The 23,929-nt window shown below is 53.0% G+C and overlaps 1 protein-coding gene across 4 annotated transcripts in view; it reads right to left on the bottom strand.

The window, feature by feature from the left end:
* BSN (bassoon presynaptic cytomatrix protein) overlaps positions 1-23,929 on the bottom strand; it is a 52,563-nt gene that overhangs the window by 28,114 nt on the left and 520 nt on the right. For all 4 annotated transcript variants that reach the window (XM_015874575.3, XM_085516545.1, XM_015874574.3 and 1 more), the window contains exons 2-3: positions 15,959-16,322; positions 1,313-2,113 (exon numbers count right to left, since the gene is read on the bottom strand). In XM_015874575.3, the coding sequence (XP_015730061.2) occupies positions 1,313-2,113; positions 15,959-16,322 (1,165 nt within the window). The remainder of the gene's footprint in view (positions 1-1,312; positions 2,114-15,958; positions 16,323-23,929) is intronic.

Genomic DNA, 23,929 nt, shown 5'->3' on the forward strand with positions numbered 1-23,929 from the left:
AAAGCCCTTTCCTGCAATGAGGAAGCCAACACTGCCCCGGGTTTTCTGCCAACCCTCGAATGGTTACGTGGTTTTGCCACAGAAATAAAACCCCATGCAGCCCATCTCCAGCTCCGTGACTCCAAGCCTTGACTGCCCGCAGTGATGAGGCAACTTAGTGTATGGGAAATGCATCCATTTAGCACCGCTTTGCTGCAAAACTCCATCCTTCCTCCGAAAAACAGGACACATGGCCCATGCCCTCTCCTCCTCCCCGTGCCCATGACTCACATTTGGAAGCTGGGGATGACAGCCATGCCCAGGCTTCAGCAGTGCACACAGACTGCCCGTCCTGCCCTCAGCTGGGGCTCCTCTGCTTCTCCTCGGTGACTATCACCCAGCTTCCAAAGGCAATTTGCAAGCTCCTAATTCACAAAGCAATTAATGGGTCAAGCCTCGCTACTTCAAAGAGGGAGCTCTGGGTGAATCTCCAAGCTCAGGACAAGCTCCTGTGAGCTGCAGGCGAAACACTGACAGGATCAGACCGCAGAGCTACTTTCTGAGAAGATCAAGCAAAGCCAAAGCCTGGCTGTATTAAAACATATTGAAGTTTTCTTTCTCTCTCTTTTTTTCCCCCCTTTTCTTTCTCTTTCCAGAGGAGTTTTGCTGCAGCTCTCATCTCAACACCCAAAATGACACCACTTCTACACAGCCCTGTTACCACGCAGACATTTGGCACTGGGAAGATGGTGCTTTTCCCCACAGCCCCGTGGCACAAAACTGTTTGGGACTTGACTTTTTGGAACAACACTGGTTGGAGTGACAAGTGGAGGACTTTGGTTCCAACCTCAGTAGCACAATCGGGTGCTGCTGCCGACATGATGGCACGAAGCAGCTCCGGGAAGGGAATAAAAGTGCTGCATGTAATTGAAACTGCAGGGAGGAGTTGGGGACATAAAATGTAATTACCCGCAATGGAACGGAGCCAAGATTAGCAATCCCACTTCTGAGCACTAAAAGTTCCCCTCCACTTTTCACTGCACTGATGGTATGGGCTTTCTGCCTCAGCACTAACAGAAGCAGAACTGGACTCCCCCTCAAAAGAATAAGGGGAGGGTCTGGTGCTCAGCCATGGGTCTGCAGGATTCCCCGTCACCAAAGCAGGAGGAAGAGGTAGGACGGCACACGGAGCCCTAACCGCAGCACACCCCTCTACGGCCGTGCGTGGCAAGGAGGGTGTTTTGGGAGCTGCTCCATGATTCAGAGACCTCACCAACCAAACCAGCCCACGTTCAGCAACAAGCACACACAGATGGGCCCGCCGGCCCCTTACCTCCACCAGGTGAGGCGTGGGGTTGAAGCCACACATGTTGCACACCTGCTGCCGGCAGCTCGTGCAGGAGTTGTAGTTGGGGGGCTCAGCGGAGCCCACGTTGATCTCAGCCTTGCAGAGGGGACACAACACCTTGGGTTTCAGCACTTCCTTTGGCTTGACGCCCGGCTCCGCTTTGCTCGGCTTGGCGGCCGGCACTGCCCCAACCCGGCCCTGCGCCCCACCAGCTTTGGGGCCGGCTTCCTTACTGGCGTCGCTGAAGACGATTTTTGGAGGCACTTTGCCAGAAGTCTGAGGACTGGGAGCAGGGGCCTCCGGCTGCACGGACATGAGCGTGCTGGCCTGGGTCAGCAGGGAAGCCCCGAAGCCGAACAGCTTCCCCGTCAGCCCCTCCTGCGGTTGCTCAGCAGCCCCCGCACTGGGGGCTGGGGCTGCGGGTTTGGGGTCTCCCACTGCCTTTCTCTGCTCGGAGGAAGAAGGCTTTGCTTGTTGGTGCTGCGGGGAAGCCCTTGCTGCCTCTGGAGGAGCAGCAGCTTTGGGCTGGCCGTGCTGCTCCCGCTGCGGTGCAGCGCTCTGTGCTTTGGGGGGTTCAGGCTGGGGGACGGTGGTGGTGCTGGGGCGGGCGCTGGGCTGGGTGGGCGCTGGGGTCTTCTCCTGGCCCGCCGGGAGCTTGGCTGGGGATTGGGATGGAGATGGAGACGGGGAGTGCAGCTGCTGCTGGCTCTTGGAGCGTGGAGCGGTGGTCATGTCCATCCCCAGAGCCCGCTGCATCTGGCAGTTCAGGCACAGCCATTCCTTCACCTGCAGGATGAGAGAAGTACAGGGATGGTGAGCAACCAGCAGCAGGCAGGGCAAGGCCAGAAGCTGCACACTCATAGCACTGGGTTCATGGCTAACACATGCCATAAGCAAAGTCCTCCATGGCTGTACAAACAAATCATCAACCTCCCTCCCCAAAAAAAACCACATTTCAGCACTGTGTTCGTCACAAAAGTTTCTTGCAATCACAGGGAACAGACCCCATCTGTCACAGGTACAACATGCCTGCGCTGAGGCAGGCTTTAATTAGCTTTGTTTTGCTTCCAAGGCTTCTGCCATGCAGTTCTTGCTAGAGATGAGGCTCCCATACCCCTCCCAGTGCTCTCCTGGTGGAAGAGGGCCCTGCATAAGGATGCAGAACAGGGGGAGAAAGCCCTGGCAGCCCACCTTACCTCCTGCTCAGGCCTCACCAACTCCACGGAGCCTCCTCCCAAACCCTTGCCCTGAAAGGAAGAATTGGGACCAGAATGGGGACCAGAATGAAGCCCACTCCAGAAGAGCACAGGGCCTGCAGAAGGGCAGGGATGCTGAGGGTGGGGAAGAGAAGCTTCTCTGCTCTCTGGGCAGGCACGACACCAGCCCGGGACCAAGAGGTTAATTCTCACTCTTGCAACGATGAACAAGAGGATGCAAATGAAAAATATAATGCTCCCTGGCTAAGTGGTGATGAATGAAAGGCTTCCCCCCCTTGAGAGACATTCCCGGTAACATGCCAATGTCTGAATTAAGTTAATTAAAAAGGCTGTATTAAAGTTGTGAGCCTTCTGATAGGAGGAATCCCCAGGACACTCAGCAGCTGTGTAAGTATTAACACATAGCACAGTCTGCAGGGTAACCAGGTCTGCCTGCAGATTGCTCCAAGATGAGCAGGTACGGTGCCAAACAGAACAGAAGTGCTCCCCAGCTCTCTGCCCCACACACGGCCCTGGGCCTCCACCACAGCTCACTCCATTGCCCTACAAGCCTGGCTGCATGGCAGCACCGAGCTCCTCTTGCTCTCTGCTTGCCCCAAACCTCTTCTTTTCCGCTCCCCATCCCTCCTCTGGGCCATCAGCACAATGAGACCACAGCGCAACAAACCAGCTACACCACACTGGGTTGCTGCAGCTACAGCTATTTACTAGGTTTTGCCATTTCTCATGGCCTTGCTGTCACCAGTACGAGTCGACATGCAGAATTCTTCATGGTTTTGGTTTTTTTTTTGCATTCTCAACCCTCAGAGTTTCTTCCCTAGATGCTATTTCAGAAGAGCAGCTCCCCAAATCCCATCAGCTTTGCATGCCATCCCCATCAGTTCTGATTAAGGGAGAACCAATCCCTTCTATTCAGGTTCTCTCTCTCTCTTTGCAAAGTTCCCAGTATCTAAGAAATGCAAATCTTGCCTCTCTGTGTAATCTTCTTATCCACACTTTAAGACCCTGGGGCTAGGTAGAAATGGGGGAAAGAGATCTCCACAGCACAGAACTGATACCCAGCACCAAGAAGTGCCCCCTGGCTCCTGTTGGCCATGCAAGCCAAGTGTGGCTCATGGACAAGCCACCAGAGTAGCTCTGGGGGGTTGATGAGCTCTTCAGCTGGCTTGTCTCCCTCTGTGTGGGCAGACTGACCAAAGGGGGGAGGCAAAACAGGAGAGCGATGGAGATGGGAACAGAAAGAAGTTGTCTACATCCATGCTGGGTAACCAGCAAGAGGAAACCTGAGCATGGCAATAACAAAACCCACAAAGGGAAGCGTGGTGCAAAGGACAGATCTGAAACCAAACTGGTTCCACATTGGGGAGTGAGCGAGGCTCACTCAAAAGGGAATGGGGAGCGCAGGGCAAAATGAAAGGCACCACTGGAGGTGGCAAACTAACAGCATTCAGAGCTCAGCATCACCAGACTGAGGGATGGGAACGGGAAGCTGTGAAGTGCACAAATTGCAGCAAAAGGCAGGAACTACACAGAAATCTCTTGGGGTCCTTTTATCGAGTGCGTCAGGGACAAAGGCTGTCCAAGGAAGGACACGGGTTCGTTAATGGATGCAGCGAGTAAAGCTGCTAATGAGACAGATAGGGCACAGATAGGGCGTAAGTGCACTAATTACTGCTGGTGAACATTTGGAAGGCAGTAGGATAATGCCCATCACAAGGATGAAGCGTTTCCAGCTTATTAGCAATTGAGACGAACATCCAACAACATCTACCAGCACCAAGGATATTTAAATTTGGCAGATCTGAATAACTTTGCATCCAAGAGATCTCAGAGAGCTAAGAAAGCTGCTGCGTGCTGATGTTCATCTTCAAGCACACCGATGGAATTTTAGAGGTCTGGAAGAATCGTCTGCTTGGATATCCAAGGCACGAGGGTACGACCTGACAGGACAGCCAGCCATCCAGGAGAGAAAGATGATGTGGGAGTCACACAGCAGAGAACTGAAGGGCAAGCAGATATGCCAGTCAATGTGGTTTAGGGGGAAAGTAGGTCATGGCAAACAAACTTGCTTTTATTCCCAGCTAAGAGCGTAGAGTTGGTATTAGCAATGAATGAAAGCCAAGCCCAAAAGGTGTTTTAACCAAACAGTGCCTGATACACTGACTAAAGAAAGAACACCCTATAGAATACAACTATAAAATATGGCTATAACAGATTTCAGAGCAGATCTGGAGGACAACGAGGGCTTATTGCTGCTCGGGTACCTGTCCAGTAGGGCACCCATCTCACCATGGTAACATCACCTACAACAGCGTTGGGTAGAGGGATAAATATGGATGCAGCTGGGTCCTGCATGGAGCGCGATGCTGGTGAACATGGAGGCGGCTCAGCTCCATCTCCAGCAATGAGGGAGCTGCTCCCGAACCACGAGCAGTGCCACGCCGACATCTTGAGCAGAGCACAACTCTGCAGAGGATATGGGCCGGATCTGTGAAAGGGATCCTAGGAGAAAACGTCTGTAACGGGAGAATTAAAGAGGCCGATCTTTTCACTTTATCAAAGAGGAGATGAAGAAGTGACTTGATTACGGCATTCAGTGGAAACAATGTCAGGTACTAAAAGGTTCTTAATTAGGCAGAAAAGAGCATGAAAAGAATGAACGACTGGAAATGGAAGCCAAATATATTAAGCATCATTTTTAACAGCAGATGTTTCTAACCATTAAAGCAAATTATACACATGCTGCTGGGCTTGGTACAAGGCTCAGGGAGGCAAAACTTACATGGCCTTTCATCTATAGGGGATTCGGTGCCCAAATCCATTTTAGCCGTGAACGTTGGAGCCATCCAGCCCTCGCTGGCACTTGGTAGGAACATAACCATGGTGTGCATCCATCTGCCTGCCCAATGTGCCCATAAGGCAGGGATCATGGCACTTAGATGTTCTGAACCTCATGAGGTTCTCCTGAGCTCATCCTGCCTGGGTCTCTGGATGGCATCCCATCCCTTGGGCATGTCAGCCACACCAGCTTGGTGTCATCTGCAATGCGCAGGTCGTTTTGTTCTCTGGAGGTAAGACAATACAGCTCTGAAAGCATCACCCGTGCAGGACGCAGCCTTTGCAGCTCATAGGAGAAGCCTCAAAGTGAGCTGCAAGCAGAAGGACCTCCCAAGTAAATGCCCAAAACTGTCTTCGAGCCAAAATTTAGGATTATCACAGAATAATTCTGTCTTTACTGCAGGTTTTGGGTTTGGAGGTCATGCAGAACGCTGCCCTACTGCACAAGCAGCAGAGGACAGGAAAGCATTAGATGACCCTATTTGTGACTTAAAAGACCTGAGAGAGCAGCCCTGTGCCACAGAACCTTTAGGTCTGCTGGGAGCACAGCTCATACAACCTGCTGGAAATGATACCCAGTGGGGTATGCTCAGTCCCACCCAAGGTCAGCTTCTCACATCATGGGGTGCACAGCGAGCTGGAAAGCATGACATGCTCATGGGAAGGAAGAGAATGAAAGGAATGAGGGTTAACTTCAAATTGCCCCAAGCACTTGTTTAATAGTCTACAGAACTAAATCATGAGAAACCGCATTCCAGCCAGCAAGCAGCCAGCCTCCAGCGCAATGCCCTCAGCTGCAGCAGCCCCAGAGCCTCACCCCCTGCAGCCAGCACAGCTCCCTCACTGCCCTCCCTGGGCAGCAGCATCCCCAGGGTAGTACAAAAACCACAGAGGCTGGGATGTGGAAATGCAGGTGCTGAGCTCATTGCTCTGGAAGCATCACAGCAGCAGGCCATGCATGGGACAAAGAGCAGTGCCACCGGTGGGTGCTGCCCCAGAGGAACTGCAGCATCCTGGCCTCCACCTGGCACTGCAGAGCTGCCAGGGACCTGCCTCGAGTGTCCTCACATGCCTCCAATTCATCAGCTCTGCCTGCAGCTGAAGAGCCACAGTCTAAAGAAATCAGCTTGTCAGCAAAACAGCCCTTCTCTCCATTATGCCCAAGTTTTGCCCGTTTCTCCTACAGCAGCACAGGGACAGCCTGGCACAGGGCACACAGCCCGCCTGCAAAAGGCTTGTAAAGCATTTCCTGGGGGGCTTGGTCTGGGGGGAGCACACACAGCAGCTCTCTCCCTCTGCAGCACCACGAGCAGCCCTGGGGCCGGCAGGCGAGCTGCAAGGCACCAGCACCACGCGGATGTGCACAGGGAGAGGCGTGGGCTGGAGCCTGCTGGTCACATTCCAATGCATGCTCACATGGGGATGCAGCACTCTGGAGGGGACGTGCAATTTGGGTATATAATTGACAAGGGGACGGGTCACCAATGTGCTTTGGAAAAGGGCCGCCTTGTGCACATCTTTTTCTTCAGAGGCATCAAAACAAAGCAAATGCATTGCTGCCCAGGAGGGGAAGCCACAGAAGCCACCAGCAGCCATCCTGCCAGGAAACAGCCAGCCTGTGCTGGCGAGCAGGAGGAACAAACCCCCAGACTCATCTCCTCCGCTGCAAACAACAGATGGGAGCCCACATTCATCCAGAGAGCCGAGCTGGGGAATAAGACGGTGCCATTTCATCCTATTAGTCATTTATTAACTAATTTTCCCCTAAATAAGCTTCTTTCTCTAGTCAGCACCCCCCAGAACTAAGCGAACGCTTCAGAACCATCAGAAATCACAGGCGGTTGTCATCTCTGCTGTAAACAGAAGAGGAAAGGGTGGCGGAGTGGATGGAACGTGCTCCTGCTAGGAAATCATTGCTCAGATACGAGCACGACTGGAAAAATGCCGCCTGGAGCACGGTTCGCCATCATGCTGCGCCCTCCCACCCTGGGGATGGCTGCTCCTTGCTGCACCAGGTGCCATGAATGCCCCATTTCCAGCCCCAACCCATTCCCTGGTAGCACTGGGTGAACTCAGGCACTCAGCTGCTTCCCGATCCTGGCTGGGAGCACAAGCATGGGGCTGCCCTGTGGCACACAGTGAGCCCAGCACAGCACTGCCAGCCCTCCTTACCCACAGCACCCACACGCAGCAACACTCCCAACCCCACCAGTGAGCAGTGCTGGGACTGACCTCAATCTGCTGCACCACACCAGGCTCGGCTCCCCCAGCGAGGTCTCCATCGTTGCTGCCGCTTGCTTGCTGAGCACCAGCCCCACTCTCACACCCAAAGCAGGGTTAAAGGCCAGGAGGAGAGGATGGGGATCTCTCCCTGTGCTCTGCCCTTGCCTGCGTGCTGCTGCTGCTCCTTCCTGGGTGCAGGGCCCCTCGCTGCGCAATGCTGCCCGGCTCCACGTGCCCGCAGTGCTGCTGCCCCAGGCGAAGGGACAAGTCTTTCCGCTTCATTAGGGAATGTTTCTTGTGCGATTTGCTGCCTCACTAGCTCCTCTTTAGACAGCCTTTGTTCCCCATCCACCGGAGCACACGAAAGCTTTGGACATAGGGATGTGCTCGGAGGGTGCTTTCCTCTGCATGAGGTCAGGGGGAATGGCAGAAAGCTCACCCTGGGCTTTAACCTCATAAGATGGCAGCATGGATGTGCTTTAAGTGCAGCTCCGAGCCCTGTGGCTGCAGAACCTCAGTGTGAGATCACAGAAAGCGTAATGGATGGCTCTGCCTGGTCTGGCTGCCATTATGGATCCCTGCAGGAAAGCAGTCCACTGTTGGCTCCCTGCAGGTCCCCATAACTGGGGCTGCTGTATAACCAAAGGAGCCGTCCAGAGGAGCACTGGGACATGGGGACATGTGCTGGTGCATAAACAGCCCAAAGTATCCTTAGAGACACACAGCTCTGGGGCCTCCCATCCTCTCCATATGGAAGTGGCCAAGCTGTGCCCTCATACCCCACTGCAATACAGACCTCTGAGCAAAGCAGCTGGAATGAGCAGCTGCCCCTGTTCACTGCAGGGGAGTTGGACTAAATGACCTTTAAGGGTCCCTTCCAACTCAAATGAACCCATGACTCTATGAATCAGTATGTAATAAATGCACTTACAGCATTTAAGGCCTGAAGATAGACAAGACACTGTGTGATCTCTTTACATCCGTAAACAGATTTAATTACACAATTATTCCTGATAAACATGATAAGTTCCCTGCCATGAATAATTCACAATCCAGCTAGCCACGCCATTGACAGAACACCAATCTACAGCCATAGGAAAGCAAAAGCAAGAGATGGGATGAGCAATTCCCCAAACCTGATAAGGTTTCTATAGGTAGCACTTCCCAACCATGACTGCATGCATGGCTGGGACCATGCATCCATGGTTGCAAGCTTCAGACAACACACACACACACAACAAAAGAGCTCTGCATGGCAGGAAGCCTTCAAACTCCTGTGGTCTACCTTGGGCAACCAAGAAAGTGCAGAAGGGGAACAACAGGAGACCTGAGCAGAGGTGGCCAGATGTGTTTGTGTGTGGAAATGGGAGGACAAGTGGCAGAAGGAGGGAGAAGAAATGACAGAAACGAGAATGAGATGGGCATTGAAAGGAAAGCACCCCCACATGCTCCATAGGATTCTCCATCACACAGGTGGGAGGCACAGGGCAGGTTTCTCCATCTCCTGCTTCTCCCAGGAGATGCTGCTGGCTTTGGGTTGTATTGACACTGTGCTCAGCTCCAGCAAACCCATGCTGAAGGCTGCAGGGTTTCACCCTTGTGTCCTGCAGCAGCAGAGGGCTCTGCAGGAGGTGTCTGCTCCCCTGACAGATGGCTGTCTGATTCAGTCCTTACACCTCCCAGCCGCTGTGGATTTACTGGGTGGGCACTGCAAGGGGGAATAGCAGGGCTTTAGCTTAACTGTCCTCACAGTTAGAGAGCAGTCCCAAAATATTCACCTAATTCTTCCTTGCAGCTTAAGCCCACTTCTTGCTGCCCTTTTCTCCAGGGACAAGAATACATGGCATTCCATAAAAACAGCCTGGGAGCAGATTCCTGCCCAAGGCACCCATCTGGATGAGCCACCCTCACACCAAGGCCATGAAGCACTTCTCCCAGCTGATCATTTAAATCAGGAGTTTCTTTACTTGCCGTGGGGATCAAACCCAGCAGACCCCAGAAAGCTGCGTGGGATGCCTTCTGATAAAGAGTTTGTCATCCTCTTCCAGCATCAGCAAAGAGAGCACAAAGTTACCCAGACAGGGGAGCACTCTGCTCCTTTCCACATCTGAGATCTGCCTTCAGATGTACGAGGGACCCATCAGCCCCATCTGAAGCCCCATAGGAGAGCTTACAGCACAAGCTGGCTACATTCTGCTCAAAGGATGGGAGGAATCCTTGACTGCAAAACCAAAAACTGCTACAGAAGAGGAAAAAAAAATGCAGACTAAAAAACCTGCTCGGTTAAAAGAAGAAGAAAAAATGCCCAAAGGCAATCGTTCCTGTCATAGAATAGAATCGTTCCTGTCTTTCTGGTTCCCTAGCTGCTTCAGGATGGGTGCCTGGGTGCCCCTTCCTTTTGATCACAAAGAGGGTGCCCTGCAGAAGGCGTGCAGCTTTAGCAGGGGGCTGGATGAGGTGATGGCCACAGGTTCATCCCGACCCCTCTGGTTCTGTGATCCTCACTCCAGCCCCAGGGCAGCATCTCTGCATGCCACACTTCACTTTGCCCCAGCCAAAAAGCACAGAGCTGGAGGAAGCCTCATGCAAGCTGGGGACTGCATCCATCCAGACTAAATGGAAAATACAGAAGAGCAAACTGCATCATTCAAACTGATTTCACCACCCCTTTGATTTACTACGAGCTCCAAACGCCGATTAGGAACTGCTTCTGGAGAGACACCATAAATCTTGTGTCAGTGCCCCAGCTCCAAGCAGAGGCAGCTCAGGCACGACCACCAGCCAAACGGGCTGTGACCGACAGCACAGCTGTCACACGAGGGAGCAACAGCAAGGACTGCTCCCTGCATCCTGCACAGCTCTCCAGTTCTGGGTGCTGTGCAGCCAAAGCTCCAGCCAAACAGCAGCAGGTCTGTGAGCAGCCAGACCCAAGCTGCAAGGCAGGGCTGGATCAGCAAGAGGGAAGCAGCAGGATTCCTGCACCGAGGCAGAAAGCATTTTGCAACCAAATAAACACTGCCTTCACATTAGATTTTATCTGCCCACACGCTTGTCTGTTTGGGCGCTACTCCACACAGCCCCCGCCTGGCACCTTGCAAGGACAGGAGAGCAGTGGTGGAGGATATGGACAGTGAGAAGGTGGGGGGCACACAGTGATGGTGCTGAGGCTGTGCACAGCCCCAAGGGGGCATTTTCCCAATGCAATCCCATCCTGGGACCTCTCACTGCAGACCTGCCTGCAGCCAGAGCTCAGCACCCAGAAGTACTTATAGGAAATGGAACCTGAGAAGTGCTGCGGTGTTATAACCCCTAATCCACTACGGCAATAACCATCACCTGCTGCCAGCACACAGCAGCACCCCAGCAGCTGCTGGGAAGACAGATGGCAGCAGCAGTGTGCAGGTTTGGTAATAGCCTTCAAAGCACTCTCCAATCCAAAAGCCACGATCATATCATCTGCAAAACGAATACGGCAGGTCAGAATATAAGGTAGAGTTTGGAAGGAGGAGTTGTGGTGCACAAGTTGGTGGTGTGGTTGCATGCCAAGCTCCACCAAGCACGGGCATATTTGGTCTTCTCAAGGCTTGAGAGGTTTCTGGATAGGGAGAGCACAAAGACAAGCCTCTCCCAGCAAGAAGAATGCTGGTTATTTCTGAGTAATCCAGAAATTCAGGTAATTCAACTCTCCCTGGGGTGCTGAGGCTGACTGGTGCCACAGACCGCTGGCTTTCAGCAAGCCCTTCACACTGCACCCACATGTGATCCACTGGGCACCACGCTCTGCTTATGATGGTTGCAATGGGAAAGTGCAGCAGCCAAGGGCTGGAGATGGGATGGAGCAACACAGAATGGCAGCAAGCATAGAAAGACTTCATGGTGTGCAAGGGAGCACAGGAGGAGCCAAGCAGAACAGGGTGTGTGGACCCCAAGGATGGAGCTGCAGCCACCTCTCCTCCCGCTCCTCTTAGAGTGGCTCAGCTCCCTGCCTTACACCTTCATGCACTGCAGTACTTCACCAGGCAAAAACATCAAACCACCCTCCTTAATGTTCCCACCCTATAGCCCCAAGCTACATCCCCACAACACAACCCAGCACGTCCAGCCCGATACACGCATGCCTTTATATCTGCATCCTTTTGGGGGGACTTGTGCTGAGCCCACACTTCTTGCAAAGCCCAGCTTCATGCAGTGACAAGCTCTTTTGCTCTTTGGGGACAGGGCTTCAAATAGCTGCTTGCTTGTGGCAATTAAATGGGAAGAGAGCTGCCACCGACTCCGATAGCGGGCCGTGCTGTGACTGATGCAAACACCGTCTGCACTGCTCTGATAAGGATATTGGATGATTCACAATAATCTACACTGTGCTGAACGCAGGAGCCCAAGCATTTGTGCTTCTGTTTCTGCATAACAGGAATACGGCACACAATGCTCATCACAAGGGCACAGGGCACCAAAGCTTCCTCCTCATCAGGATGATGAGCACTGTCCTGCCCCTCTGCAGGTCTCCTCCAGGCAGGCTTCCAGCCAACCCTTGGCAGGGAGCATCTGGCCCCATGGCTCAGAACTGCCTGCAGGGAGGGTGCTGTCATGGGCAGAAATATGACCACAGAGCCAGCAGGGCTCTGCTGTCCCCACACTGGTCTCCAGCTGCTGCAGGGCTGCGCTGCACCCCTCCCTTAACCCACGTCATCAGACCTGCCATCCCACTGTGGATGCACTGCTTGTTCCTATCCCATTAGGACCACATTTCCTTCCCCAAATTCCCCTACTGAACCATTCTGACAGCGTTACACCGATTGCTCCTGGAGAAGAAAGCCAAACCAACAGCACATTTACAGCACAAACTGAATCCAGAGCACAAAAATCCCACCCTCCGGCTGTCCTCAATCAAAGGTTTACCATCTAGATAAAGCAGCATTTCAATCAGAGCCCAAATAACCACTTTTCACAGCCCAGTTAGCATCGCACCCCTGCATGCTGGCCTTCAAACAGGGGCAGCCACATTGTAGGGCTGAAGCTGGAGCTGCAAGGAATACCTCAGCAGGTTCACTCCCTGCCAATACTGCTTGCAGGCACAGGGCTGCTCTGTGGGACATTCCATGCACTGGGAGAGAAATGGGAGCAGATAAACACAGCTTAAAAAACACCCAGGGAGCCACCAGCCCTGCCCCAGCTGCCCTGGAGAACACAACCACAGCTGCCCAGCATCCAGCCAGGGCTCTCCTTTGGAAACCCAGTGATGGAGGAAAGCTTGTATGTGGCTGGATTCCTTTTTGAAGTGAATGAAGTGACATTGGAGGTGGGAGCTGGAGAACACCCAGCCCTGCAGGCAGCACTCAGTCACACCGGGCAGAGACAAGGCAAGCAAACGCCAAGCAGAACACAGGCTGCCTCCCAGCCCCTGCAGCACCACAGCCTGGCTTACAGGGCTCTGTCAGCCCCCTCCTCTGATCCCTGCCTGCTCCCAGGGCTGTGCATCACCTGCCTTCCCACAACCCACTCATCAGCAACACCAGCACCATCCGTCAGCAGCCACCGCTCTGCCCGGCGCGTGGTGACATTTCCTTCGAGTGGATTTCTCATTACTGGAATCGTTTGTGCAGAGAGGAGCGAAAGGCAGCACATGGGGAGGAACAGCCGGAATTACTCATCAGCTTTTTCTGTTGTTGGCTCTGACTCGGGCAGCCATCCATCCATTGTGCACACAACCCATGCATGGCTGCAGAAGCCCCTGCTCTGTCTGCAGCAGTGGCTGCAGAGGCAAGCAAGTCATTTATATTTAGAAAGCTTCCTATGAGCTGCTCTGTTCAGCGCTAATCAGCCCCATTTAGAAAAAGATAGAGCATAATAAGGAAATGAAAGTCCAAGTGGGAGACAAGAGAAGCATCCTTGGGTGCAGCGTTGCAGATACAGGATGAAATGAGGGCTTGGTGCAGGAAGGCAGGTGCACAAATGTGTTCCTTCCACTTGGAAAGATCAAGTTGTACTGAGCACATTGCAACACTGATGAACCACATCTGATGAACACGATCCCCAGTTGATTAAAGCACTGCAGGAACACGAGGAAGAACTCAGGGATTCTCTGTAGTCCCCAAACAGTCCCAAGCAAACCCATTAGACACAGCAAGCATCATTTCAGCACAAATTAAAGCACATACTGAAATGCTGCACCACTGCTCTCGATTAAGATCAAAACCAACCTCTCACCAACATACTCCTTATATTGTTTGGGAAGGGGGGAGGGAGTGAATAAAAAGAAACAAACAGCAGCAACAAAAAACCTTAAGAGAGCGATGCAGACGTTTGTTTCTCAGATCAGCAACGCGCTGCCACGCTTCCAAAGCCACGAGCAGCAGATAGGATGCCTGCAGGTTCCTCTCGTTGTACCAAACAGAGCAAATCCAATCAGAGGAACGTGCTGTGGGATCACTCAGCCGAAGGGTGCCATGGGAGCAGCATCAGCAAGCAGAAGATGGAGGGGGAATAAAGGGTTTTCTAATGGCATTGCTCTGCCTGGCACCCAGAACTGTCTGACCAGAGAATTAAACAAACCCTCTCAGAGGGAAGGAAACCGAGGGGAAAAAAAGTTTTAATGAGAAAGGGGGAAAAAGGCACTGGAGTGGGTCATGGTGTTTAGAATCCTGCATCTCCATTCTAAAGCCTGTTCCAGACATGGGCATGTGAGCACACTGGTGGACTTTACCATTCTGTTCTCTAACTTCTTCACATTTCACTCCCAGCCTTTAATGATGCCATCACTGCTCCCTGCTTCATTTTCCTCTTGCCTACAATACAGTGAGGGCTCCTCACTGATTTCTAAAGGTCAGAAACTCGTGCATCCTTATGCCACAAAATGGAAAGCTATGGGAGCACATTTATTTGAGAGCAAGGATACCACGACCCACACATCAAACCACAATTGACACAGGCAGGGATGGATCAGCCTGGCCCTGCGAGATGAAAATGACCTGATGCTCAATTAATTGGAAAGCAGAAACCAAATGGAAGACAGCATTGATCTGCCAGCAATTGGAGAGACCCACACCACGAGTTGCCCTAGTGGCCAACTGCAATGGCACACGTGCACCACCCACCCAGAAAATCAAATGCCTGCTAAGCCATATGAAAAAGGAGGGGAAAGAAAAGATGGAAATAAGAAAAGACACAGTCGGTTTGGAAGAAATGCACATCCTTTGGAGCAAAAGGCCTCACCGAGCAGCAGGGTCAAAGTGCTTTGCCCCCATCCCCCCCCACCCGCAGTTTCTGGCAGCTCACAGATCGTGCAGACAAGGATTTGCTGCATAAAACACAGTTTTGGTTTCCTTAGTTTCAGCTTTCTTAGAAAATATGATGCCCCCAATAATTGAATCCCACTAATGAGCCTTGAAAGCAGAAAGAAGACGTTGGAAAGATGTGTCTACCGCAGCCACAGAGTAGAAATCATCAAGTATTCACATGAAAACACGTACGTGAGCAAAAGGGAAGCACGGCTGCATAAGTCACCGGGAACAGCATGCAGCAGCCTTGCAGCACAGCTGGGATTTAAGGGGTCAGAGCAGAGTCCCTCCCAGAGGATGGTATCCAGAAACCACAGCTTCTGGTGGTTGGGACAACTGGGGGCTGCTCACCTCTTCCAATGAGACCCACACAGCCAGGTGACCCGAGTGCCCAAAACCTGTTTCCCAACATGCTGAAGTCTCATGGCCACTTCCCCCAGATTCTGAAGCATTAAGACCAAGAAAGGAACCCTGCAGCAGATTCATGGCCAGAGCCTCCAGTTGCCTCCCACCCCACCCAGGGACCTCCTATACAGGGAGCCCTGTGCTACCTTTGGACCTGACACCACACACCCACCTCACCTTGCAGAGTGAGGCACCATCCCAAGTGAGAAAAGCCAGAACCAACTCCTTCACCCCAAATCCACAACCACTCACCCTGACCTCATCCTGGAAGCACCAACAACCACTTCTGCTGGACCCCAGAGCTTCAGGGCAGCACCACATATATGGCCACCCCATCTTCTTCTGAGAAGCCCCAGCTGCACACAGAACCTCCCTCTAACAGACCTCCATCCTCCCCCAGATGGCAGCTCATATTGTGGCAATTATCCACTGATTGACCAGCAAAAACAACACCTGTAATGCTTTGCAGCTGCCAAAAACAAAGGTGCAGTATCTCGGAGAAAGGAAAACATGACCATCACGCTCCCTGGCAGCCCATAGCACTTCAACCATAGAATCATAGAATGGCTGGAATGGACTTCAAGGACCATTGAGCTTCAACCTCACTGCCACAGGCAGGGCTGCCAAAACCCCACACTTAAAAAGCCCGATTGAGATGACAGAGACGTTACCTCGGTGAGATGCGGGTTGGGGTTGAAGCCGCACTGGTTGCAGACCTTGCTGTGACATTGGGTGCAGGCGTTGAAGTTGGGCTGGCTGGGCGCTGAGGTGAGCTCCGTCGTCTTGCAGATGGGGCACAGGGTGCTGCTGGGCAGGGGCGCGATCTGGGGCAGTGAGTAGGGTGAGGTGGGAGTGCTGCCCCGCTCCGGAGAGGCCGAGGGTGACCGTCCGGCTCTCTGGCCGTGGGTGTCCACCTGCAGTGTCCTGCGGGGTCCCTCTGCCTGCCCACGGCCACGCATCTCGGAGCCCTGTGCCAGGGAAGGTGGTGCCGATCGCTGTCCAGCTGCGTGGTCCAGCTGCTCCGGTCTCGGCGTGCTGAAATGCCATTAAAACACATACATGTAAGGAGAGGTTTGGCGGTGCCCCAGGACATGGAGGGGCCCTTGGCAGCCTGAGCTGGGGGGCAGCAAGCCCATGGCACAGGTAGGGACTGGGAGATGTCTTCCATCCCAACCATGCTGTGATGCTTTGATTGCCCTACACACAGAGCACTGCTTTCCCCATCCTCTCTGCAGTGATGCCGCCTCCTTCCTTCCCCAGAAGCCACAGGGGCTTTAGCTGCCAGCTCCCATGATACTCCCAAGGACAGTGTCGTTAAAGAGCTTAGTGGCTCTTTGTCCCCCACGAGCACACAGCCTCCCATGCTGCCAGACATCAAATTCAGCCCTCACCCCATCTCCATGCCCAAGATGCAGCCCCGCACACCCCACCCTGTGCCATGCAGAGCCTGGGGTCCATCGCTTACGGGTGGGAGCAGTCAATGTCAGTATGTTGTCACCCAACCCCGCCGTAATCCGGAGCTTATCAGCAACACCCACGAGTATCTCTCCTGCAGGTGGAAGCTCCGCTGCCTGCGCTGCCATCCATGGCTGGGTAAGGAAAAGTATTACCCAGAATCTCAAATGTAATAAATTGATGATTTACCCGAGCAGGGCCTGACCTTATGAGGGTTTAAAGGGGGAACTTCGATGCATAAAACTAATGAAATTGAAAGCGTGTGTCGCCGCAGCCATAGGAACTCGGCTGAAAACAAATATTATAACAGCACTTTGGGAATTTATGGATTGAAACCTGGTTCTCCAAAGGGGGAAGCACTCGGCATTGCTACTTCTCAGTGTGTTTTGCAGCTGGCAACAGTGCTGTCAGCAGTGCTGGGTGCCCACCTCGTATCGGTCGAGTGCTTTCCTTGTGTGAAAGGAGAGCTCTGTGCAGGAGGTGGAGGTGTGGGAGCATGGAGATGTGGGCACTGCCCATCCCAGCACCGCCCTGAGCATCCTCAGCCCCGTTCTGCTGCTCACAGATGGGAATGGAGGCTCAGGAAATCACTGTCCATATGGGAATACCGACCTGCCTACAGCACAGCACAGCACTGCAGGCACTGATGGAGCTGTGTCCAGCTGCAAACCCATTCCCAAGGAATGCCCTTTGGTGTGCTGCTCATGGACACTTAAACTGAGGCATCTCAGCGCTGCACAGAGTCATTGGGGTTGGCAAAGATCTCTGAGATCAACCAGCCCAACCATCTGCCCCCATCCCTCAGTGCCACTCCATTGGGTGAAGGCTGCACTGGTTTTGCACAGCCACAACTCCCCCAGCCCAGCCTCCAGTATGTTCCAGCTGTGCTGGTTAAAGTTCCATTCCACACAAAAATGATTCGTCACACACTGAAGAGATGCCATCAGCTTTAGGAAAGGTGACAATGACACAGGGGAGCAGCACCCAACCCCCATCCCATCCCCTTACGTTGGCACAGCATTCCACTATGGGGATTCTTAGGGTAAGTCAGTGGAAGGGAATGGCTTCAACCTAACTCAAGCCAGCTCAGCCTTGCTGAGGCACCTGATATGATGCGTGGAAGGGCTCAAGGGAGTGGGGGAAGCAGATATCCCTGAGTGCAGCTCCAGCTTTGGGTCCGCATCAAGGTTAGCCCTGGGGACAAGCAGAGTGAGCCCGGGGGACAAGCACAGTGAGCCCTGGGGACAAGCACAGCTCTTCTGCCAGCAAAGAGAGAAGGAAACTGCAGGACCCCACAGCAAAACCTCTGGGATTGAGAAGAAAGCAAACCAAGATACAGCATGAGAAGCGAGGAAACGTGTGGATACGGACAGCCAGAAGATGGAGGCTCGGTGAGCAAACAGGGACTGGAGCTGCTCCGCTACGAGCGCGGATTTGACCTACTTGGTTTGACTGAAACCTGATGTGAGCATCCACATGACTGATTTTAAGAATCAGCGAATATAACCTATTTAGGAGCGAGGAGGGAGCGGAGCAGGAGGAGTTGTACTCACAGGGAAACAGCACTGAGACATCTGCAGGGCTGGGGAACATTGCTGCCGACAGCTCCCCGGCCCCGGGAACGCATCTGAGGTGGGAGCTCTGCATTGGATTCTGAGCTGACAATAAAAGGCAGCAGCCACGCAATTCAAAATCGGCACCGTCACAAACACAAGTGCTTAATTATGGCCGTGCAGGATGGATTTCGTGCTCGGGCTGTGTGTACTGGAGGGCTTGAAACCAGCAAATGCCACAAAGCTGACAACAATTCAGCTCCGGTGAGGTCGGGGAACAGACAGCAAAGCAGAAGACAAGAAACAGCGACGGGGAACTGTCAGAGGGGATTTTATTAGATGCCAACACACGCGCTCCTGTGAAAGGCCACGGTGTTTAATGAATTACTTTTGTGAGCAGTGGAAAAACCCCATTCTGTGCAGCTCCGTGCTCTGGGGCTGCTCCATCCCTATGAGGTGCAACTGCTGCCAGCAAAGCGTGAACCCAAAGCGATGAACCTCTCCTGGTGCACCAACAGAGCAGGGCAGGCACAGCTGAGAGTCAGGCAGACCATAGAGTCATTGGGGTCGCAGAGATCTCTGAGATCAACCAGTCCAACCATCCCCACAGCTCTCAGACACCCCCACGGCCAGTGCCTGCCCCAGGGCATGGTTTGGTGATGGGGCTGAGTGGGTCAGCTTGACCTGAAGAACCTGAAGGCCTTTCCCAACCCAATGGTTGAGCCACTCTAATTGGCAGACACATGGCTTGTGCTCAGAAAAAGTGTGCTAAGAAAGAATTGGAAGCAGCTTTTGGCCAAGTCAATGGATGTTAGAAAGAAAGAAGGCAAAAAAATGGAGGAGGATGTGGGCAAATATCAGGAAACCATCTCATGGTTTAAGACCTTGGAATCCTGGCATGGAGGAGAGCTGTCCCTTCTTGACATGGGAGCATTCTCCAAGCCCTGCAGAGGGAGAATCACAGAATCACAGAATTATCAAGGTTGGAAAAGACCTAGAAGATCATCTAGTCCAACCATTACCAATACTAAGTAATACTAAGAAGTGGGCTGTGCTCAGGTCTGGCCTGGCAATGAGGCAGGTAGGGCTGTTTATTCAAGGTATCCCACGCTAAAGCCAAACACAAAGAGCTTCAGAAGGCTCTGCTGGAATGGACAGTGAGATCCAAGGCTGAGAAATGTGGAGTAACAAAGGATGCAACCGCCATAACCTCACACAGCAATAGGGTCTGATGGAGGCACTGCCACTGCACAAGAGTTCTTGAAGCTGCTTAGGACAGTCCTCAGAAAACGTCAATGTAATGCTCATCAACAAATATAGAACGTTCTACAAAGGGAAAAACAACAACAACAAGCAAAAAGCTGCAATTAAGTTATTTTGGGAAAATCACATTCTGGATCCCAATTCCAAGGGAAGAGCAGCACAACGCGTCCTCACGCCTTGCTGCCGGCTTTGCCCCCAGCCCACAGAGTGGCACAGAGCTCTGGTTATGCACATAGAGCTCTGGGTTTTTAACTTGGAGCTTCAGGATCCACCCAGTCCGGGGCCTGGAGGTGCTGCTGCAACTGCTGCCCACTGTGCATGGTTTGGGGTTGGCTCCACCAGCACCATGTTGACCGTCCTTTCTACAGCACCTACAGTTCCCCCCGCTCCTCCAACCCCCACCAATAGCTTTGCATTCTGCCATTGAGAAGCCAGGAAGACTGTAGGGCTCTATTTTGGATGAGTTCCATCCGTGTTCCAGAATTAAAAGCTGATGCAAAAAATGTATCATTATCCATCTCCGTGACAGCTTGAGTCAACTGAACTCAGCCCGGAACGAGAAACAACATTCACTTCAGGCACAAAAAATAGGAAGATCCATCAGGAAGAGAAGTACTCTTAAAAAAGAGGCAGTAATGACATACCAGAAAGAAACCAAGCTATATTTTTAGAAAAAGGGAAGAAAACCCTGCTAAAACAGCCCCGGTGCCGACAGGATGAGAGGAAATGAGGCTGGCCGTGCCGTGGGCTGTGGGTAGGGGCAGTGAGGTGCATGGAGATGGATATGCCAACCCACTGCTTTGTGCTGGGCCACATCAAGGTCTGCACACAACCAAATTCAGCCATTTCTTTCCCATCTATGAAAAAGTGGCACCGTTAAACCATCCCCCGGTCACATCCTTGTCCATCCTGTCATCCCTTTGACTTCTTCCGATGCCTTCTGGATCCTCTATTGGTCTTCGTAGCTTCGTGCTACCAAGAGAGCTGACATCTAAGGTGTGGAAGAGCCGTTGAGAGAGAACACCCTGAAGCTCCATGCAGGATGGTGAGGTCCGGCCATGGATGGGGATGTGGCCATCAGGCTGCAATGGGCTGCGGGTGCTGAGGTTTGCTTATCCTTTGGGGGGCACCTCCCAGCTCCAGGAGATCTGAAATGGGAGTCCAGGCACAAATGGCAAACCAAACTCAGAAGGAATGAATATTTGTGTGTGCAAATGTGATATTTACAATAGGAAATCAAGCAAAACTAACAACTAAATGCATTAGCAATAACAAGAAGAGAACCCATTAATAGCTCAAACTGAAGTGCCCAGGGAGGTGGTGGGGTCACCATCCTGGAGGTGTCCAAGAGACATGGGGCCATGGCAGTGCTGGCAATGGGAGGATGGCTGGGATGGATGGTCCCAGAGGTCTTTGCCAACCCGGGTGATCCTGTGGTTCTATTCCTACACAAAGCAGCTCCCTGACCGTGTTTGTGCATTTCGAAGGAGAAGGCAGCCGTGATAATTTGTTAATTCAGAGCGTTTTGGATGGCGGTTTTAGTTAATGAAAAGTAAAACAAAGCTGGCAATTCTCAGCACTGGTTTCCTGAAACCGAGCGGTACAGCCAAGAGGAATCAGATCCTAATCTAATAAGCAGCGCAGCTCGGAGATGCTTTGGGACAAGAGAGCCATGCAGACAAAGTAGAGGGGAACTCCTTTGGAGAAGCTGCTGCTGAGTTTCATCCCCGTGATGTTTCTGGACACCATTTCTCCCAGGCTAAGCTGAATAACTTAGGAATGCAGACCATCTTCTCTGCTTAAACAAGGACTGATGCTCTATTATAATCGAATGAAGCCAGTCAAACCCATGTCTAATAAAGTATCCAGGGGTTAACAGGCTTTAGCAGTCTGCAAAGTGGAGAACAGCAGAGCTCTGCTGCTGGGTCCAAGAAACACAGCAGCACGACCAGCATGGAAATTTCCACTCTTTGGGACCAAAGAGCTGCCCTAAAGTGGGGCAAGGCTGCTGTGCAGGGCTGCAAGCAGAACCCAGTGCTGTACCCTCACATACAGAGTGTTGGGAGCATGAGGGAAGGCAGCCATGCAGCCCTGACACGGTGCACTCCAGCATTTCTGCTGCAGACATCTGGCACACAGGGCTGTGCTGGGGCAGGAGGATGCCCAGCTCACCATCCCCTCGTGATGCTCCTGCAGCATGCATGCCGAGGAAGGGGGTCTGCATGGTCTGCATGGTCTGCATGGTCTGTATGGTCTGTATGGTCTGCATGCCGACAGCCCCCCCTGCTCCATCCAACATGGAACTGTGCTATGAAGGGGTGAAAAGGGGCTCCAAATCCCATGGGTGTGAGACCAGGCTGGTAAGGAAACATGGGAAAAACCATTGTATCTCAAGGAGATCACGGCTTGCTGTCAGTCTGCCACACACCAGACCCTCCTTTCATCAATCAGCCTCCCTTGCAGGCTCCTCACTATACAGGAAAACACAAAATCCATCCAGCTGTTACCACCTCTTCCCATGAGGACCCAAGCTTGGCCAAGCAGCACAGCGCAGGACACACATACAGCTGCCAACCCATGGCAACACCACCGAAGGTGCTGCTGTCACTGCATGGCCACACCACGGACATACCTGGGAAGGTTCCAAGCCATCAGCTTTGCCTCTTAACTCAGATTTTAGTGTTTAAAGAAAGAAAAGCAAGGAGGAATGTCCCCTCCCCCCCAGCCAAACAACCACTGTCTCCCTAAGATGAATAGGTGATGAGTAGGTGCGTTTAAAGACATCGTGGGCTTCATGAGAAAGGGGTGAGAGCTCCCACGGTTCCTCAGCCCAGCCTTGGAGCCAAATAACAGTGGATGGAAGTAGGACTGGAAGGAAAGAAATTCAAAGCAAGATCATGTTTCGTACTGAAGTGGGGAAAAAGCACATTCCAGAGCGTGCATTTCGGGAGGTGAACCCAGGGAGAGGCAGAGAGCAGCTCTGCCCTGTCTGCAGCTGAGAACGTGACAATCTGAGCTTTGCATTCAGAGCTGCACCCACACCCAGGGCCACGGAGCTGCCACGTCTAACACAGCAAATCTTGTGCCCCCGTCAGCCAAGTGAGCCATTCTGTGCTCTTCTGACATGACACTCATATCAGTTTTATGAGCTTGACGTCCTGCAGACCTGCTATTCCCCCCACCTCACCCCAGACCTGGCACCTCTGATGCTCCAAACACTTCATACAAACACAGATGGGCTTGTTTAGCATGAGAGCACAGCAGACTTCTCTGGAGCACCAGCCTCATGGTGAGCAAGAGCCAGGAAGACACTACTTTGATACCTAACCCTATGTTAGCACCGGCACAGGGCTGGACCAGGCAGCATCACCCCAGCACTGTGCTCTGAGCCTCTGCTGCTATTGCTCCACGCTGAAAATCCCCAGCCAGGGATGCAACCCCAAGCAGCAATTTGGCCTCTGCACAGCCCTCCCTGGGGGCTCTGGCACTTAATGCCCTGCCATAGACCAGCCCTACAGCAGGAGCCCTGCACCCACAGCCAGCGCCCCGGGGCTCCTGCATGGGCTCGGGGTGCTCCATCCCATGGTGCAACACAGTGGGGACATTGCATGGTCCAGTGCTGTGGTGGTAATGGGGCCACGCTGTGTCAGACCCCACATCTGCCCAGGGATCCCTCCATGCACCCACGGCCCGGATCTAAGGTTGGAACCACTCACAGCTCACCAGAAAGGCAGAGCACAACCCCACAGCAGGCCCTGCCACATTGCTGCTCCCACAAAGCAGCCATGGGGCCTCTGCCTTCAGCCAGGGAACCCAGCACAGCCCCAGGGGGGGAGGAAGGAAAACACCCCCAACCCCCCCTCAACACCCTCCCTCCTGTGCCAGCATTTCATCTTGAAGCGTCGCGAGCAGCCTACGAACAAGTTACGGCTGGAAGAGAGTGGGAGGCTGAGGAGTCGGCGATTCTTCAGCAACAGAAAATAGGAAAACGGGAAGGAAAAGGGACAGAATATCCCCCGGGGGGGGGGGGGGGTTATTTTCTCATGCCGTCTCAGAGGGAGCTGGCTCAGAGCTCAGAGCTGGCTCAGAGCAGCACAGCACCGAGCTGAGCCCAGCATTGCTCCCGGCGTGGGGAGCAGCCCATGGGGCCAACAGGAGCCGAGCTGCACGGCCCCACCGTGTCCCCGTCTGCAACTTTCTGCCCGTCACCTCGTTCCCAGGCGGATGACGATGTTTCAGGGTCTGGTTTTAAAGCAGCCCCTCAGTCCCCCCCTCCTGAAGCATCACCTGCAACAACAGCCCCACCGGGTCGGTACCGCGGGGCTGCACATCGCTCCCGTTGCATAACGGCTCTGTGCTCCCACCCATGTG

The sequence above is a fragment of the Coturnix japonica genome, chromosome 15 (assembly GCF_054131305.1).
Source record: "Coturnix japonica strain WE chromosome 15, WE-NBRP24, whole genome shotgun sequence".
In the NCBI taxonomy this organism is placed as follows: domain Eukaryota; kingdom Metazoa; phylum Chordata; class Aves; order Galliformes; family Phasianidae; genus Coturnix; species Coturnix japonica.